The sequence below is a fragment of the Equus quagga genome, chromosome 18 (assembly GCF_021613505.1).
Source record: "Equus quagga isolate Etosha38 chromosome 18, UCLA_HA_Equagga_1.0, whole genome shotgun sequence".
Classification (NCBI taxonomy): domain Eukaryota; kingdom Metazoa; phylum Chordata; class Mammalia; order Perissodactyla; family Equidae; genus Equus; species Equus quagga.
The window spans coordinates 33,657,214-33,676,933 of record NC_060284.1 but is presented as its reverse complement, the minus strand read 5'-3'; the positions used below and the strand labels follow the sequence as shown (position 1 = coordinate 33,676,933).

General features: G+C 34.8%; 2 protein-coding genes across 3 annotated transcripts in view; one reads left to right on the top strand and one right to left on the bottom strand.

Moving 5' to 3' along the window:
- The first annotated feature begins 917 nt into the window (after nt 1-917).
- LRRC39 (leucine rich repeat containing 39) lies at nt 918-19,378 on the top strand. Of its 2 annotated transcripts, XM_046645382.1 has the most exons (9): nt 918-1,046; nt 4,959-5,155; nt 8,755-8,860; nt 9,935-10,091; nt 10,662-10,798; nt 14,224-14,369; nt 15,108-15,260; nt 16,189-16,328; nt 19,226-19,378. In XM_046645382.1, exons 2-9 carry the CDS (start codon nt 5,043-5,045, stop codon nt 19,279-19,281), a joined length of 1,008 nt encoding a protein of 335 aa, XP_046501338.1. In that variant the 5' UTR covers nt 918-1,046; nt 4,959-5,042; the 3' UTR covers nt 19,282-19,378. The 2 variants fall into 2 exon arrangements, with proteins under 2 accessions (XP_046501338.1, XP_046501340.1); XM_046645384.1 differs by lacking the exons at nt 16,189-16,328; nt 19,226-19,378 and adding an exon at nt 16,020-16,164.
- The window catches only part of TRMT13 (tRNA methyltransferase 13 homolog), a 34,833-nt gene continuing 32,905 nt past the window's right edge, over nt 17,793-19,720 (bottom strand). Inside the window, exon 11 of the mRNA XM_046645381.1 lies at nt 17,793-19,704. Coding sequence (XP_046501337.1) covers nt 19,509-19,704 — 196 coding nt within the window. The 3' untranslated portion in view covers nt 17,793-19,508. The remainder of the gene's footprint in view (nt 19,705-19,720) is intronic.

Sequence of the window (19,720 nt, the reverse complement as noted above, 5' to 3'; positions counted from 1 at the left end):
TGTGTTTTTAAAGAATATAGGATATTTATGCTTGTCAACACACAGACCATCTTTGGAAGGGGACAGTAACTGGCAAAAGTGATTTTCTTCAGAGAAGAGAACTAAATGGCTGGAGCCGGGGCCAGGGGGTGGAATTTTGTTCCACGTGTATATCTTACCAATTCAAAAAATAAATACATAATTTTTTAAAGAACCTGGAATTAACTCCTATCTATGTAGACTGAAGAGAAAAAGAGTGAGAGGTAATTAAATGTGAAGCCTGGATGCAGCAGAAGCTTGGGGCTCCTCTGTTACCCATGTTTATCCACACCTTAAGCTTTCTTTTTTCTGAAGCATCTGTGCCTTTATTTTTTTTAAAGATTTTTAAAAATTTTTCCTTTTTCTCCCTAAAGCCCCCGGTACATAGTTGTGTATTTTTAGTTGTGGGTCCTTCTAGTTGTGGCATGTGGGATGCCGCTTCAGCATGGCCTGATGAGCGGTGCCATGTCTGCGCCCGGGATTCGAACCAGGAAAACCCTGGGCCGCCCAAAGCAGAGCACACGAACCTAACCATGCAGCACCGGGCCAGCCTCAGTGCCTTTGGTTTAAATATTTACAGATCTATTGTTTACTAGATAGCGTTTTTGTTATGTTATATATACACATATTTCCAAGTTTCTCTGCTTGAAACAGATTCATTAAATTCTATTGAATACTCAAAAGGTATGTCATGAAAAGTAGGACTTCAATAGCAATTATTTTTCAGGAGCCTAGAAATAATTATGTCCGCTGGTTTCATAAGACCTTTAGTACAGCATTTTGCAGTGTCGGGAATGCACTCACATACATTGTCAGTTGATCCACAGACGCTCCATGTGATTCTTGCTATTCTGAGCTTTATCCATGAACTAAAATTAGAACTAGGCTGACATTACATTGCACTTGGTTATAGTCTGACTGAGGATTTAACCATCCGGAGTCACACTGAAAACCATTCTTCCTGCAATCCACTCTTAGCTGCTAATTGCTAACTTTGGGCATGTCAGCTTCTGCATCCACCGACAATGGTAAGTATTTTCCAAAACAGTTTTTTGCATTCTTCACATATAAATAGATTGCTGATGATGCCTTTACTGTGTCTGTATTTGCTGGAATGGGCAACTAAACTTGCAATTGAATTTAAAAGTCTCTTTGGGGGTTGACAGTCACTCATGTAACTGCCTTCCTCTGGAAGATTGATTTCCCTAGAAGTTAAGAAGCATTTCTTCTGAGATTGTATTTCTTTTGCTTTCTCTTGACTTTGGGAAGTCAACTCTTAACAGTCATGTCATTGTCATTCTTACCTCACTGCCACGCTATGAGCTCTTCTGTCATAGTAATAATCAAGGTAGAGAACACAATCCTATGCCAGAGGCAAAAATACATACAACAGAACAATCTTCTGACTATAGTCCAGCATTTTGTACTTGTAGTGACATGTTCTCCTCTAAGGCAAATTGGTTGGTGTTATAGGAAAATGGAAGGCTGACTAAAGTTTAATGGGAACTGAGGAAATGAACTAGCACATGAATGGTTATAAATGTCTAGTAAAATACACATTTACATGTAGATACCTGGGATTTAAAAAAATTTATTGTTTGATAAACAAATACTTCAAACTTGCTAAAATCGGAGACATAGATTATAGGTTGACTGGGATATACTCAAGTAGTTGGATTATGAGCATACGTATCCCAAGGTTTCTTGTTGATAAAAAGATAACACAGTCTGTTCCTGTGTAACTTCTACATGCACTGCTTCAAAATAGGAACTCTCTCCTAATCATTTTGTGCATATTGCCAATTATGTATCAATTCTGAAATTTTAAACTTTTCTCTGTAACACAGTTCTTCTCCTGTCTCTTTCTCGTGTGTGCACAAACACATACACGGAGCATACTTTTAGTTTAAAGAAATCAATAATTTAGAGACTAATAATGAAAAGCAATATTCTCTACCCATTTCTATTACCATCAAAGTAACCATCTTAACTGTCAGCATTTAGTTTTCAGTGGTCATCTCCATGTTTCTTTTTTCCTTTTCAAAGGCACTTATATTCTATTTCTTAACAACTTTTAACTATCTGTGGAGCCTCGTTATGAAAGATGATGCTTAAGTTCACTTTCACCCCCATAGAATTCTATCCCTATTTTTAGTTTCTTTCTTAACTTTATAACTTTTTTTTATTGAGGTCATAATAGTTTATAACATTGTGAAATTTCAATTGTACCTTATTATTTGTCAGTCACCATATATATGTGCCCCTTTATCCCTTATATCCACCCCCCCAACCCCTTCCCCTCTGGTAACCACTAACCTGTTCTGTTTTCCCATGTGTTAGTTTATCTTCCACATATGAGTGAAATCATATGGTGTCTGTCTTTCTCTGTCTGGCTTATTTCACTTAACATAACACCCTCAAAGTCCATCCATGTTGTTGCAAATGGGACAATTGACTTTATCTTTTTTTTCTTCCCTTGGTGAGGAAGACTGGCCTGAGCTAACATCTGTTGCCAGTCTTCCTCTTTTTGCTTGAGGAAGATTGTCAGTGAGTTAACGTCTGTGCCTATCTTCCTCCATTTTGCATGTGGGATGCCTCCACAGCATGGCTTGATGAGTGCTGTGTAGGTCTGCACCTGGGATCTGAACCTGCGAACCCTAGGCTGCCGAAGCCGAGTGCACAAACTCAATCACTATGCCACTGGGCCAGCCCCTGACTTTATAACTTTAAACAAATATTTAAATCTCTACTTCTTGTTCCATAAAGTACAGACACTATCTATTGACTTCCCACTTTGAAGATGTGGATATTGGTGTTCCTACTCTCTACATTTCATTTCCTTCTTCCGCATCCTGTTAAAAATACGTTTATTTTTATATTTTCAAGATGTATGACATTTCTGTTCTGTAGCCATAAATAAGTCTTCTTTGCTTTTCCATAGGTCGATTTATTTCAAAAGTTGATTTTCATCACTCACAAAAGAAACTCTACCCTTAGCAGTCACTCCCTATCTCCCCCGCTGCAGAGACCCTGGATATCACTAAGCTACTTCCTTTCTCTATGGATTTGCCTATTCTGGAGATTCCATATAAATGGGATCATACAATATGTAGTCTTCTGTCTGGCTTCTTTCACTCAGCATAATTTTATTCAAAACTCATCCATGATGTCACATATACCAGTACTATATATACTATAGCCGAATAATATTCCATTGTATGGATACACCACATTTCATTTATTACCACCACAATGAGATATCATTTTATGCAATAGTGTGTTGGTGAGGATGTATATCAATGGGGACCCTTACGCAGTTGTAGTAAGAGTATAAATGGGCACAATCACTTTGGAAAACAACTTGGCTCTAATAAATTTGAACATTCACATAGATTGTGATCCACCAATTCTAATCCTAGGTATATACCCAATAGAAACAATATCACTTGAGTGCCAAGAAGATAAGAACAAGAATTTTAGAAACAGTATTGCTCATAATGGCAAAAATCCGGAACCCAAATATTCACATTCATTAGAATAGATAAAGAAATTTTGGCAGAGTCATACATTTTGGAGATCATGGCATATCAGTATACAAAACACTTTACTTATTTATGGAACTATACAATTTCCCATAATACGGATCTACTATAATTTACTAATGGAAACTTATGTTGTTTCCAATCTTTTACTGTTATGAAAAAACTGCAGTGAATAACTGTAATATGTATTTTTACATTTGAAAACATTTGCAGTATAAATTCCTACACGTGTGAATGTGTATTTGTAAGTTTGATTGATATTACCAAATTTATCCCCATAGAGAATATAATAATATACACTGCTACCTTTGGTGAATGGGAGTACCTGTTTCCCGATGCTGTTGCAAATTTCACTTCTTCCTTTCCAAACTTTCTATTTTTGTTTTTTTTTTGAGGAAGATTAGCCCTGAGCTAACATCTGCTGCCAATCCTCCTCTTTTTGCTGAGGAAGACTGGCCCTGAGCTAACATCCGTGCCCATCTTCCTCTACTTTATATGTGGGATGCCTGCCACCGCATGGCTTGCTAAGTGGTGCCATGTCCGCACCCAGGATCCGAATTGGCGAACCCTGGGCTGCTGAAGCAGAATGTGTGCACTTAACCACTGCGCCACCAGGCCGGCCCCACTTTCTACCTTTCTATTTACTTTCCTTGCATTATAGCATTCCAGAATAATGTTGAATAGAAGTGGTGATTGTGGACATTTTGACTTCCTGAATTTGGGAGGAAATAATTCAATTAATTACGAATCAAATTCTTTCATTATTGCTAATATACTTTGGTGAAAAATCAATACCATTATTTGTAAGGTAAAGAACATTCCATCAAATGGATCTACCATAATTTACATAACCATTCCCCTATTATTACTTTCCTCTCATTTCTGAGATTCAGGTCACAATTCTCAATATTGCATCTCTCCACTTGCAATTTATTCTACACAAGAGCGAACAATCTTTTACCACTTAACTGAATTCTAGCTTGTGCATATAGCATCTAGATTTGGTAGATATTCCAAGATACCTATCTTATTTTATATATCCATTATTTAGCCATTTTCCCATAATTGGACATGCAGACTAGTTGCAGTTTTTCATTATTCTGAATTACATCATACGGAAGTAGTCTTCGTTTCAGTTCCCACCTCTGCCACATATTGGATATGAAACCTTGAACAAATTGCCTGTCTTCCTTAAGGCTCAGTTTTCTTATCTGTATATTAGAGACAATAAAAGTACCCATATCACAGTATTTTTATGAGGATTATTAAGTGAGATATGGCATGTAAAGTGGATAAAATAGTCTTGGGAACATGGAAAGTGCTCAATAAATACAAGCTATTATCACTACAGTACTCAGTGAACATTCTGAAACACGTTGCTTTTTTTCTCTGATACAGCTAGGTCCTTTCTGAGATTCCATCTGTGATCCAGCTATTCAGAAATTAATGAAGTCGGTGACTCCGTGACAATGTGGAGAAATCATGTCAGAAAATGTGGTTTGTACCGGGGCTGTCAATGCTGTAAAGGAAGTTTGGGAAAAAAGAATACAGAAACACAATGACGATCTGAAGCGAGAGAAGGAATTTCAACAGAAGTATGCTATAACATTTATTATTTTGAATTAGTGAAAATTCATATCTTCATTACAGAAAAGAGCATGTATTAAACACCTTAATATTGAATTTGATAGAGATTTTCACTTACTGAAAACTCAAAATATACCTAAAGGAAACACCTAACTCAGTTGAGATTATGTGATGGGGCCACAAGAAAATACAACTGTCTGTATGTGAAAATAGTAGTTACCCCAGGTCCTTACAGGACTCTGTCCAACATTCATCAAAGTTTGATAGTATCATTTAATCGACTTTTCAGTGATTGTTTGTTCAACATTATATTCCCTAGGATCTAAAACAAAACCTGACAGTAGAATGTACTGTAGATTCTCATCTATTTGAAGAGCTGAGTTCCAGCCAGGACCTCTGTGGATCACCTGATTCCTTGATCTGGGCTATACTTAAATAGTCTGACTCTCATTTCCTCTGCCTTCTTCATATCTCCCTATTTTCCTAATTGGATGTCTCCAAAGTACTCTACAAATCTTGCAAGAACTCCCTTTCCTCATACATTCGACATAGCTCCCTACAATTCTCATTTATCAGGTCTCTTTCTAAACATTAAATTGTCTTGTATCTTACCATATATACAAATATCAAACCACTACATTGTACACCTACAACTAATATAATGTTATATGTGAATTTAAAAAGTGATCTTGTGTCAGTTAGCAAATAAAAGAAAACTCGACTAAAAATGGCTAAAGCGACAGGGAAGTCCTGAGGTAAGGCAATTCCAAAGCTTCAACAGCTTTAAAGACTCACCTTTTTATCACCTTCCACTGCTAATCTCAGCGTGTCAGTTTGGTCCTTGGGTTAGCTTCTCTCAATGTCACAGGATGACTGGTACACTTCCAGGCCTCACAGCCAGGCATTATTATGTTATCAGCAGAGTGGAAACTATTTATATTTCTTCTTTAAGAAAGAGGACTTTTCTGAGGTTCCCCAGCAAACCTTTCCTTTACCTCTCATTGGCTAGAACTGGGTCATTTGCACACCCCTAATCCAGTTACCTTCTATGGGAATGAGATTGTATGATTGGTTTAGACAAATTAAGATTTTTTACCAGGCACTCCTAAGTGCTTTATTTGCATTACCTCATTTAATCCTCTCAACATGCTGAAACAGTGTCATGAGGAGGATTAAACTGCATTATGAGAGAAGGAAAACCAAAATAATAGTGCCTCCAATAAGATATGTTAGCTTTTCTGGGCAAGTGATCCAGGGCTGGAATAGCACTCCACTGAGTCAGACACTCAGCCTCTCACACACATAGGTGCAATTTTATTTTCTCTATTTTTAAAGATGGAAAACCTGAGGAACAGGCCTAAGTAACTTCTCAAAAATCACCCTGCTAATAAATATGACACTGATATTCACACCCAAGCAATCTGACTCAGTAAGCATTATATTCATCTCAGGTCTTGTATTTTCTTAGATTGGCCCTTTATATCTTAAGCTACCCTTATGAAATCAATTATGTTTATATTATACAATTATAAGAAACTTGATCTGGAGTACTCTTAATAAAACATTTCCATTTTTTTTGTCAGGAATCACGACTTAATTCTAAACTTCTGAATTTCACCTATTACACGTCTAGCTAAGAATCATTTAATTTCAGCAGCTTCAAGTTCTCTTGTAAACATCAGGCAAGGAGGAAAAAGAGCAAGAATATAATCTAAGGCTTCTTCTCTCAGCTAAAAGTGGCTAAAGATTTAGCTCAAAAAGCCTAACGTTTAAGCAGAAATTGTCCTCATTGTTTTTTGATGCCAAGCTGCCTTGAAAAAAATCAAGCACTTAGGTAACAGTTGGTATGACAACATCTGAGAAAGGCTTTAGACTATAATAAAAGGTCTTAGAGGAGGTAGAAAATTTCTATTCAAAACTTGAAAGGACATCAAGCTTAAAATAAGCAGTGTAGGAATTACAGAATACTAGAGCTGAAGAGACCTTGGACATTATTTAATCCCAACCCCACGTTTTACGGGCAAGGCCCATAGAAGTGAGATGTCTTGCTCATGGTCACCAAATTGAGTGATAGATTCTGGACTAGATCACAGAAATTCAGCGCCAGAAAGAATTTAGGAATCATTATAGAGATGGAAATAGACTTGTCTAATAATAGTAAACTCATTAAGGGCAGAGCTTTTTGTGTACACGTTTAACACAATATTTGGCATACAATGGGGTGTTTGATGAATTCTGTAATTCAAGTTAAAGATTAGGGAATAAGACACCTAATTGCACTTGTCATTAAATCTTGCTGTGAAATACATATATCTCGTAGTGAGTAATAAGTAATCAATAATCATTATGCCTACTGTTGAAAAGTTCTATTTTTATAAAAAGTGATGTAACTGAATAGACGGCATTATACATTTTGTCTCAGTTAACCACATCTATTGGAAGCTTAGCTGCTCAGTCTAGAAGGCCACACATAGCTATTGCCACAGTGTACTTGTTAGCAGATTAAATTTCAGACAGGTAGCAAATGAAAATACAAAGGTTCTATAGAAATATTTTGCAAAAACAAAATATATAGAGAGTAAATATTACACTTTTAGAGATATTTAGTTTTCTGTTCATTAAAATAAAATCATTGTTGAAGATCAGCTAAGATGCAAAACTAAGAATACATATTAATTCTAAGATGTCAAGAGATTTTTAGCAAATACTCAAATTAAACTTATGTTCTTTGATGACTGCTTATATTTGATTGTGTATGATTCTAATAGGCTAAAATTGTAAAAATTTCAATTCTAAACTTATTTTCTATTTTTCATACATGAAAAAATTTCTAGTACAGAGAAAACCTTTTGCTAGTCATTTTATAGCTTGATATTATTCTTACATACGTTTGCGATGAACCCAAAATCAGTGAGGACATGCTCCAGAATGACAAAGATTTTGTACCTTTTTAATCTGAAAAACAAAATCTGGAAAAAACTGGAATGTGGTAATATACAATTTAACTCTGAAGTTGAACTGTACTATCTTTAAGTTATTAAAAGACTTATTTATTAAAATATCTGTGGATTAAATATTTAATTAATCCAAGTCAAAACAACAAGAAGCCAGAGACAAAAGACACATATTGTATAATCCCATGTATATGAAATGCCCAGAATAGGCAAATCCATAGAGACAGAAAGTAGGTTAGTGGTTGCCAGGAGCTGGAGGAGAGGAATAGGGAGTGACTGCTAATAAGGGTATGCAGTTTCTTTTCTGAGCAAGGAAAATGTTTGGGATTAGACAGTGGTGATGGTCGCATCGCTCTGTGAATACACCAAAAACCACTGAACTGTATAGTTTGAAAGAATCAATTTTATGGTAGGAGAATTATATCTTAACAAAGCTGTTATAAAAAATCTATGGAGAGTTATGATACTTTTCAAAAACTTAAAAATAGGGCATTTATGATACTAATCTTATGTGTAATTCTTGCAAAATAAATTCTTGTCTGTTTCCAGATACTATCAATCAAATGGTTGTTTTTCATGGGTCACTTTTTTATATAAAAGTGACTGCTACCTATGTCATTACCTGTGAACTAAAATGATTTCCTGGACTCTAGGCTCGTGCGGATCTGGGAAGAACGAGTAAGTTTAACCAAGCTAAAAGAAAGGGTCACCAGCGAAGATGGAAGAGTCATTTTGAAGATAGAAAAAGAGGAATGGACGGTAAGCTTTACAGAAGTAATATTTGATTTTCTATGTTTTGCATTTTGTGGGAGAGTTGAGAGAATGATTCTGAGACAGTGTGATTAAGACTGGAATAGTTGGAAACTCTAATTTTAATAATAGACCAAATGAATTTGGGCTTCATGAACAACTGAAAAGAAATATAACTTCACAATTGTTTTTGCAAAAATTCCATCCATTTGTCTCAACTCTGCCTAAACTCACGTCATTTGTCATAATTCTCCTACTAATCCTTCTAATAAGCAATTTTTCATTTTTCACAAACAAGATGACAGTCTGCCTAACAAAACTCATACAGCTTTTCCAAAGCAAACACTCAGTTAAAACTTCACAAAATGGAAATGGATATTAATTTTTTTCATAGGTCCACCACCTGATTCACATTCTCTCTCTCTCTCTTGTACACACAGAGATACAGACATACAGTTGCTTAATTACGTTAGGCACACTAATTTTTACAAGGGTCCCTACCCCTTGGGTTATACATTTGGTATATTTAGCTGGCAGGTTAGCTCCTTTATTTTCTCTTTTGGCTCTTCTAGGTTGAAAGGAAAAAGGTATAGAGATCAGAATAATCTAAACTCTTAAAATCCGTAAATTAAAAAAAAATCCTCTTTAAAAAACATTTGTAAAATGTTTCATAACAAAAGGGGAAGAGAAGTTTGAATTATTGATTAAAATGATTTTTTTGGTTTCTCTCTGATTTCAATTAACTACCATATTCCCATTTTCAATAGCATTTGTACTCTAAGAAAGCCTAATACAACAGAATCTTTAGGACACAGTTCTATATGTGTACACTGTTGATCAAGATATATTATTTTTGTTTCTTCTACTATGATTGGGGTTTGAAGGTTTAGCACCTCCCCTAAAAAAAGTAAAGGCTTAAAACTTAGAAATAATACACAGCACCTGGAAATCAACCCATTAAGGACAAAATATTCCAAAGTTCCTTTAGAAATCAAATTATACCTCTAAAATCATACTTCAGTGTGGCATGATACTAAAACAATTTAAGTAATATAGTAACTCTGTCATTTCTTTTGAGTTTAGACTCTCCCTTCTTCTCTACTGAGACTGAAACAGCTACAGGAATGGCAACTTCATAGAACTGGTTTGTTGAAAATCCCTGAATTCATTGGAAGATTCCAGAACCTTATTGTGTTAGATTTATCTCGAAACACAATTTCAGAGATACCTCGAGGAATTGGTAAGGAAAATTGCTTTCATTCCTGTGATTCTTGTTGAGAATATTTTTTGATACATGGAATAAAGCTCTCATCTTTATATAGCCCCAAGAGTTGAGAAAACTTTAAACATGTAATCTAAATTGAAGCTTCCAAGGGATCTAAGCTTCTGGATTTACTGAGGTGATTCAAGATGAGATTTCAATGCAAGAAAAATCTCTTTGGAAATATTATTGTGTAGATTCTGGAAACAATATTGCTGGTTCAGTTATTCCTCCTAGAAGAGAACAGGTTGAAGGCAAGAAAGAAAATCAAATTCCTTAAATGAGAAAAAAATCCCCAAATGGAAAATTGGTCACTATATAGTATAGACAAAACAGAATGAAAAAAAAAAGAGTATTTTTGCCTATAGCACTGATAAACCTGCTCCTTATCTGAAGAAGGGGAGGACACATACTGGGAAAAGGGGAGAACCCGAGAAGTGTGAATTTGCCAATATGAAATTGGCAGGTAAGGTACACTATAATACTTATTTTAAACTGGAAACATTCTTTTATATCCATCTGCTCCCTACTGTGTGTTATTTTTTGTAGGACTGCTCACTAAACTTCAGGAACTGATTCTTAGTTACAACAAAATCAAGACTGTCCCCAAGGAATTAAGTCACTGTGCCAGCTTGGAGAAACTAGAACTTGCTGTTAACAGAGATATATGTGATCTTCCACAAGAGGTCAGAAAGATATAAATGCCAGGGATTATATTTTCCATCTACTAGTGGTACAGTTCTCAATTGCATGATCGTTAAAAGTAACACTAATAAAGAAATGCTATAAGTTTTATGTCAGAAAATATTTAGTGAAAATCATTTCCTATTATTATAAGTATAATGCATGTTTTTAACTAGAGAAAGATCTGTTTAGCATAAAAGATACTTCTATTATTGTCACAGTACTGACATCATTTGTTGACTAGACTGTGATCTCCTTGAAGGACAGAGTGAGTCTTATTTCTATTCCCAGGAGTGAGGACACAGCCTAGGTTGTAGTTGCGACTTAATAAAATGCTCATTAAATGCATAAATGATTATCATAAAGCACAATGTAGTGATAGAAAAAACCTTTTACCAGTTCATTTTTATAAAGTGATCAATTTTTGAGATAGAGGTTAAATGATAAGACATGAATTCTTCAGTCTAGGAGAAGTGTTTCCCCTTTAGGAAAAGTAGCCTCCTAGGCTCTACCAAGTAAAAGCAAGGCAATGGGCTTGGAAAGCCTTCAAACCTTGAGTGGTATGATGTCTTGTTACTGGTAAAACTAAACTGATTACTTAGAGATATAGATATTTGTATTACTTTTCAAACATATTTGATGCTCTAAGAATCAGAAAAGGAAATTTTCATGGTGCTTTGCCTTGAAAACAATGACTTTGCAAGATAAAAGTTAAGAAAAATAATAAAGCTCAAAATAAAATAGAAAGAATATTCCCTTCTCCCAACGTATCTTGGTGAGAACCACTTTTTGCCTTCCAAATCAGTAAACATGTCCACCAATAATTATTGCTTTTGAAAGTAAAAGTTTTTTTGATTTTTTATTGTAGTCATAATAGTCTGTAACGTTGTGAAATTTCAGTTGTACATTATTTGTCAGACACCACGTAAGCGTGATCCTTTACCCTTTGTGTCCACCCTACATGCCCCTTCCCTCTGGTAATCACTAAACTGTCCTTTGTCCGTAAGTTTTAAAACATAGTTTTTTCTATCTGTCTCTCTCTCTTCATATAACAGTTCAATTTAATGAAATGTATGCACTTGCTTATGATAAAGATGATCATCACAGGGATAATTTCTTTAAGCCTACAAGAGGGCCAATACATATTTATTTCTAATTTTTAATTCTTTTGATTATTTCTAGGATTGGTTCTGTAACTAAAAAGCTGTGTGAATATGGGCATGTCTATTAACCTCTCTTTATCTTAATTTCTTCACTTAAAGAAATAGATTTTACTGGAACAAATACTGAACTGAGATCTTGAGCCTGGGATTATTTTCAAGTGTAGCCTCTAAGTAGCTGTGTAGCCTTGAACACACTACTTTATAACTAGGTCTGTTTTCATATATGCAAAATTAAGACTGTTAGATTACAATAGTATTTTTTTTTTTTTAAAGACTGGCACCTGAGCTAACATCTGTTGCCAATCTTTTCTTTTCTTCTTCTTCTCTCCAAAGCCTCCCATACATAGTTATATATTCTAGTTGTAGGTTCTTCCCGTTGTGCTATGTGGGACACCGCCTCAAGTATGGCTTGATGAGCGGTGCCATGTCCGCGCCCAGGATCCAAACCGGCAAAACCCTAGGCTGCCGTAGCAGAGTGCGCAAACTCAACCACTCGGCCACGAGGTTGGCCCCTGATTACAATAGTTTTAATAGCTTTTCAATCTTCTAAAATCAAAGGATTCTAGAACCACTGATATATCAGCAACGTGAGACCCGCTCAGCCATAAAATTGCACACATTGTATACACAAACATACATTTTTTTAAAAATATTTTCTCCCCCAAGCCCCCGGGTACATAGCTGTATATTCTTAGTTGCGGGTCCTTCCAGTTGTGGCATATGGGATGCCGCCTCAGCGTGGCTTGATGAGCAGTGCCATGTCCGCGCCCAGGATTCGAACCAACGAAACACTGGGCCGCCTGCAGCGGAGCACCCGAACTTAACCACTAGGCCATGGGGCAGCCCCTATACAAACATTCTTATGCTAATGTAAAAACAATCTTTTTATATTCTATTCTGAACCCTCTGAAAAATTTAAGTCTGACGACAGATTTTGAAAAAACGTTTTATTCATGCCTTGAATTCTAAAGCTGGAGAAACATCCTACTGGATGGAAGCTTCCTGCTTTTTTGCATTACTCACAAAACATCGTATTTGTTTACTTTTTTGTGTTGTTAAAGCAGAATGAATCTGAACATGTCCTGAGGTAGAAATAAAACACAGAATCTTCCTAGATAAATGGAGAGTTTTTTGTAAAAGTTAACTAAATTCTCACATCTTGTGAAACTTTCACTGGTGTTATATGGAAAGAGGGAAGAAATTTTGTGGCTTTAGGTCCATGAAAACTTGAGTGCTGTACATCATAGCTTTATCATTTCTAGTTACATAGTCTATCTAAGCCATTTTGTCCATAAAATGGAAAGAAGGTACTCACCTTGTAAGCTGATGTCAGAATTATTCACTAATTTAAAGTACAAGAGTGGATGATTCATGTACTCACAGCTTTCTCAGACTGGGGGTGGGGAACACAGATAACTAAAGGGAGATTTTAACATGCAAAACTAGAGCTATAAGCATCACCATGAATACATTTAAAAACTGATACTGAGAGAAAAAAGCAAGTTAAAGAAAGATAAGTACAGTATCGTAACCTTTAATAAGATTTAAAAAACATATAAAAATACTAAATTTTATGAAACATATAGAGAAATATACAGAAAACATATATTTATGTATAATAATAAAAACATTAAAAAAGTGCATGGGAATGATAAATATCAAATTCAGGACAGGAGTTACCTCAGGAGAGGAGGATGGGAGGAGTACACAGAGGGTGCCGTCATGTCAACACATTTTCTTTGTTAAGCTGAGCACACTGGTATCTGTTATATTATTCTTAATAAATTTTTTATTGATGTTTTCATTTAAAAAATAGAATTGCCAAACAGTAAGTTTTATGACTGAGATAGCATATGTAAAGCAGCAGGCATGAAGAAGGGGGTTCATTAAGGATAACTATTATTTTGAAGCTTGGGTTTTCCCATACAAATCTCAACTACTGGATGAAAGGAAAACATAATGTATGTTTATTCTCAGAAAGAAGAAAAAAGCTTCTGCCATGCAGGTTCTGAAAACTTTGGAACTTGGTTATTTTGGGAGATAAATGTTTTTTGAATAGATGAACTTTCTATGAGAGTTCTTCATTTATCTAGAGGTTACTTAGCTTTATTTTTATTTCAAATTTGTTGCGAACTACTAGGACTAAATACAGCCCAAGCACAACGTGAACATTCCTTGATGTGAAATATCTCCTTTATCAACATGAGTGTTCTAGTACTTTACACTGTGGACATTTATTCTAAAAACCTTGCTTTCCTTTTCAGCTCAGCAATTTGTTAAAGCTTACTCACCTTGATTTGAGTATGAACCACTTTACTACAATCCCTCCTGCTGTGTTGAACATGCCTGCCCTTGAGTGGCTTGACATGGGAAGCAACAGACTTGAACAACTTCCTGATACTATAGAAAGGTAAAATAAATAACGTTTTATGCAATAGATGTGTTGAAGTCATCTAGGATAAATAAGAAATAAAACAAATGGGATCCCAAGTATAACCAATCACAATAGATCCATTTAGTTTTAAATATGCTACTTTTTAACAGAATATTTTCATTTACTCCAAATTAAGTAAAAGGGTTTTGGGAGAGAAAAACTGGCTATCTGACTTCAACAAATCGACAAGAATATGCCACGATAACAATGCTGCTTAGTGCATGCCAGGCACTTCTGTGCACCTTATGAACGGATCAGAAAACTAACGCAGAGACGGTAGCTAAATTGCTGAAGATCACAGTGTGCAAGCTCAGATGTGAACCTAGGCAGCCTGGCCCCAGATCCATGCGGTAACCATTATGCATCTTTGCCTTGACTTAAATGGTCATATTAATAATTTCTGATATTTCTCTTAAGATGCTAATACAAATTAGATAACATCTACAGCAGTTCTTTAAGAAATTCTATAAGAATAGTAAAGAATTCTAGAATATGCTGATTTTATTTCTACTACCACATGAGAGCTGTACTGTAGAGATTAACTCCCTGATGCAGTTTCCCTAATAATCAGGTAGTGTGAAGTCGGTTAACTCATAGGTATACTGGTTAAAGGAGATGTTATAAAAGATGACATTTCTTTGATTCTTAAGTAAATAAGAAACATGGTTTTTATATTATGTGTGATTAATTGCAGAAACCTCTCTAATTCTTTAGAATGCAAAATCTACACACATTATGGCTGCAACGGAATGAAATAACATGTTTGCCAGAAACTATCAGCAATCTGAAAAATCTGGGTACTCTTGTTCTCAGCAACAACAAACTACAAGATATTCCATCATGCATGGAAGAGATGACCAATCTGAGGTAAAAAGCTGTACACACAAAACCAACATGTTCCCTTCTGGCTACATAATAAAGTAATATAGAACAATTATTATAAATAGACTTGAGTTCTCAATTCATATGAATGCATTTAAAAAGACTTTTCCATCTTTGAAATCCTATAATTTATAAATAGGATTCATACAATACTGGTCTAAACTATTCAATAGAGAATCCTTGAAATTAAAGCTGTACCGAGATTTATCAGCATTAAAGAATGCCCTCTGTTGGTGACATTTTCATGAAAATCATCTTTATAACTGCTAACAAGCCTCATCTGTGATACAAAAACCTAAAGCATAAAACAGTGATCCTTTTCCTTCTAAATAACTACAAATGTACACAGGCAATTATGTTACAGATAAGGCAAATGTAACTTTTTACTAAGTTAATTACTATCAGAACTCCCTCAAGCATCTTCCTTCCAAAATTTAATTTCCTGACAGCATAAGCCATGAGAATTCACATCAAATCCCACAAGTTCCATAACAAAATCATTCATTCACTTCTTCAGCAACTCCTGAGCTCTGTACTAGATGGTGAAGACACAATGATAACACACAATTGAGTCTACAAAATATCTAGAAACTTTAAGTTCCTAGCATTAATTGTATATTTGAGATGCATTAGAATTGTTCTTGGAAGTTAAACTGTAGCACATTAAATATATGCTACAGACTAAGAGTTACTTTTACAAGCTGTGAAAATAAGTTGTCTAAAGCTAATATTTTTTTCTTCTAGGAAAGAAACTTAAAGATTCTTGGGATATATCACATCTCACCAAGATGTTCAGTTATTGAAACCAGTTAAAGAGAGTAATTTAGAATATTATCATTTGATCTTTCTCCAGGGAAATAAATGTACGCTTCTATGGCACCTATAAAAATACTGTTTTTTGGTGAACTGCTAGGTTTGTCAACTTCAGAGACAATCCATTGAAATTGGAAGTAACACTTCCTCCCAGTGAAAGTGCAGATGATGAGGAGGACCGGGAATTATTCGGACTTCAGTTTATGCACACATACATACAGGAGTCACGGAGAAGAGCAGGTAGGACATTTGTACATAACACAGGTTAAATATTCTTTTTGGTAAAGGAATGTTTATATATATTAATTTCTTTATAGATTTCTCATTTCACCTTAGCTTTTCTGTCAAATTCTGGTCTCTTGGTCAACATTGTGGGAGGGAAAAAAGGCAAAATTCAAATCGGTTCACAATTTTGATAAAGGCTTGGAGAGAGGGATTGTAAAGATAGTCAAAGACCTTCAAGCGGAGTGAGAAAATAAAATAAATTTCTTTGGCCAAGCACTCGAAGCACAATCAAGTGCATGAAGATGGGATTCTTAAAGCTCCACTCTCTCACTCTATCAGTTTGTCATATATGTCAGTTTACTCTTAGAACACTACCTTCCTTGCCATTTCCCCATTTTCAACAATCCACAAGTAACAAAATAATATTTTGCCTAGGAATGAAAAATATTAAGAGAACAGATTTTAACCAATAGTTAAAATGTGAGGTTTTGATACACAGATTTCAATCACTTAGTCTCTGATAATTTAGAATTAAACCACTTTTTTTTTTTTAAACTAAAGAAGGAAAGCCTTTAACTTAATCCAAGGTTAAGGGAAGAGACAAAGAGCACAATTCTCTGTTAATGAAAACAGTTTAGTAATAGAAATCATGGTTTTATAATTCACTAAAATGTCGAGAGTTTTCGAGTTAAAAGATAGATTTTAGTTACATACTCAAATAGTTACTTTGAAGAATGAGTATAATGTGAGCAAACAATTACAGATTTTTTGAGCTAGAGGAAATAATTTTGACCAACATCCAATAGGGGATGTTTAGGAAATGATGATTAGATCTGTTGTAGCAAGGTCAAAGAAGCAAAAGCATGCAGGATGGATTGGAGGAAGACAAGTAAAAACCTAATAGTTTGGGGCCTGGTTTTGGAAAGTGGAGGATAAACATATAAAAGATAAGGAGGAGACAGAACTGATGACTGAATAAAGTTGAGAAAAGGGAGGAGTTTAGGATGAATCTCAGTTTTCGATCAGAGCAACTGGAGAGATGGTGATGCTGAGATGGAGAAAGGAAATACAGAAGTTGATTTGGCGGGCAGAATCAGGTGGCAGAACTGGAAAATGAGCTTCAGTTCTAACACAGTAAATGTGATGTATCTGTGGGATATGCAGGAAGAGGTAGTTGTATAGATGACTCTAAAGTTTAAAAGGGGTTTACTCAATCTGAGAAATTCTGCAGGCCAAGGAATAGCAATATGCACATCCCACACAGTCACTTTCTCATGATATGTTAAGGGAAATAAACAAGGTTGGGGAAAACAATAATCTTGACCTACGGCTGCCATGGTGAAGGACAAGCTTTCCTTTCCATAAAGTACTTGGAATCATTGTCAGAAACATATCATTCAGCTAAATGGACCACAAGACTGTATCAGTATTAATTTTCATGCATGCATGTATGTTTGATGAAACATAACTGACATTATGTCTGTTGTAGCATATCTTTTATTTCTGGGCATAAATAGTCGAAAGATGCAAAACAGATTGTATGACGCAAAGTACCATTGCCTGACCCAGTAAAATTAGGTTAATTATTAAATGATGTATTATCTTCATTTATGTTCTCTTGATTGAGGGACATGAGTAATTAACTTAAAAAATAGTCAAGCTACTTTAATAACATTTGACATAAAACTTAACAAGAGAAAAAAAGTTACAACTTAAAGAGATAATAAAACCAAGTCTGCCTATTATCTTATTAAAAGGTTCATGAATTACTACCATTAATAATAGCTAATATTTACTGAGTATTCACTCTGTGCTTGGAACTGTTCTAAGCATTTTACATGTTATCTCATTTGATGTTCACAACAACCTTGTGAGGTAGGTATCATCATCATCATCATCCCCATTTTACGAGGAGGAAATTGAGGCACAAAGAGATTAAACAGCTTGCCCAAGGTCAGAGAGCAGAGAGGCAGGAGGGTTGGCTTTGGGACCCAGGTAATCTCAGAAAACATGAGATTAAAGTCGAAAGGTCAGGAATTAAAAATAGGCTAGGCTTCTAATTTATAATTCATATAATCACAGACTTACAGGATAAAAATAGTTACCTAAGAATATCATTCTAACATTAATAATTCTGGATCTTTGTCTTGGCAAATGTACCAATGACTAAGACAATTTTTACAAATAAAGGCAGACACAAATCAAGGATAAGATGTGGAAAAGAATAACAGTCTTACCATATGTTTGGTTTAGTATTTGCTTGTGCATAGAAACTGCTTATGAATTAAATGAGGCCTAAATGTGAGAAGGTTTTTGGTTTCATTGTCTAATTTCCACCTTATTCTAAATTGTTTTCCCAAAGAGAAGACAACATACTTATATTTGTACTTATACATGTAAAAATGGCTTATTAAAGGATATGAGATACCAAATTAACTTCAGAATCTATCTTCAGATTTCAATTTAATTTGTCAATTAGGCTTATAAATATCCTTTTGGAAGTTTTAACTAGGTAATTATCCAATTAAAAAAATGAAGTGAAACAGTTTTTTTCCTTAAAAACATCTCTTTAGTTTTGGTGTTTGTCATGGACAAATTCTGATATATATAGATACAGGTATGGCTCTGGAAATCTGAAGGTGAACTCATTAATTGATTGTGAATATCTCTGAATTTGTTTGCATTAGAAAAAAATCCTAATTGATTATCCTTTCCAGCTCTGCATGGAATAAAATCCATACCTAAGCCAAATTCTCAAATTGGCCCTTGTACAAACTGACAATTGTTCATTACATCTTGAATTTGGGAAATAAAAAGTATTAAATAAGATCAAAGGAAAATAAATTTCCAAAATTAATGCAAATAGAAAGTTAATGTGCTATTCATATGTTGACGTGTTGTGTGTGTTTCAGAGAACCAAGTAAACTGTCCAACTACTTTATCAATCTCTGAAAATACAGATGGATAATAGAATTCAAGACACCTGCTGAAGAGGATTACTTTGGGAATTTGGTGAATTCTCTAATGTTTGAACTTCTAAAGTAAAAAAGCTATTACCAAAGTTCCATGAGGTCACAACATTTTTTAAAGTTCACGTTATCTGCTATTTAAACTATATTTTCATGAATATAAAAATACAATTTAAAATGTTATTTTTTTGGTGGAAGACAGAAGTTGTTCAAAATTTCTTTTCCATTAAGCAGTTGTCTCTGGTAATGAAGAATGTTTTGGTAAAGCAGTCAACAATACATTTTCCAAAGACACCAAAGGGTCTGTATAGTACTGAAGAGCGGGACGGAATCCCTTCTGCTGTAAATACTCGATTCGGCCTTGGTCAATCAGCAATTTACAAAGATGCCCTAGTTTCTTCTTTTCTTCAACAGTAAGAAACCTAAATCAAATAAACA

Excerpts from the sequence above, each read along its gene's own strand:
- LRRC39 (XM_046645382.1), top strand. The coding sequence starts at position 5,043 with ATGTCAGAAAATGTGGTTTGTACCGGGGCTGTCAATGCTGTAAAGGAA. Across the intron at positions 5,156-8,754 it reads GAGAAGGAATTTCAACAGAA|GCTCGTGCGGATCTGGGAAG; the intron begins GTATGCTATAAC and ends CCTGGACTCTAG. Across the intron at positions 10,799-14,223 it reads TATGTGATCTTCCACAAGAG|CTCAGCAATTTGTTAAAGCT; the intron begins GTCAGAAAGATA and ends TTTCCTTTTCAG.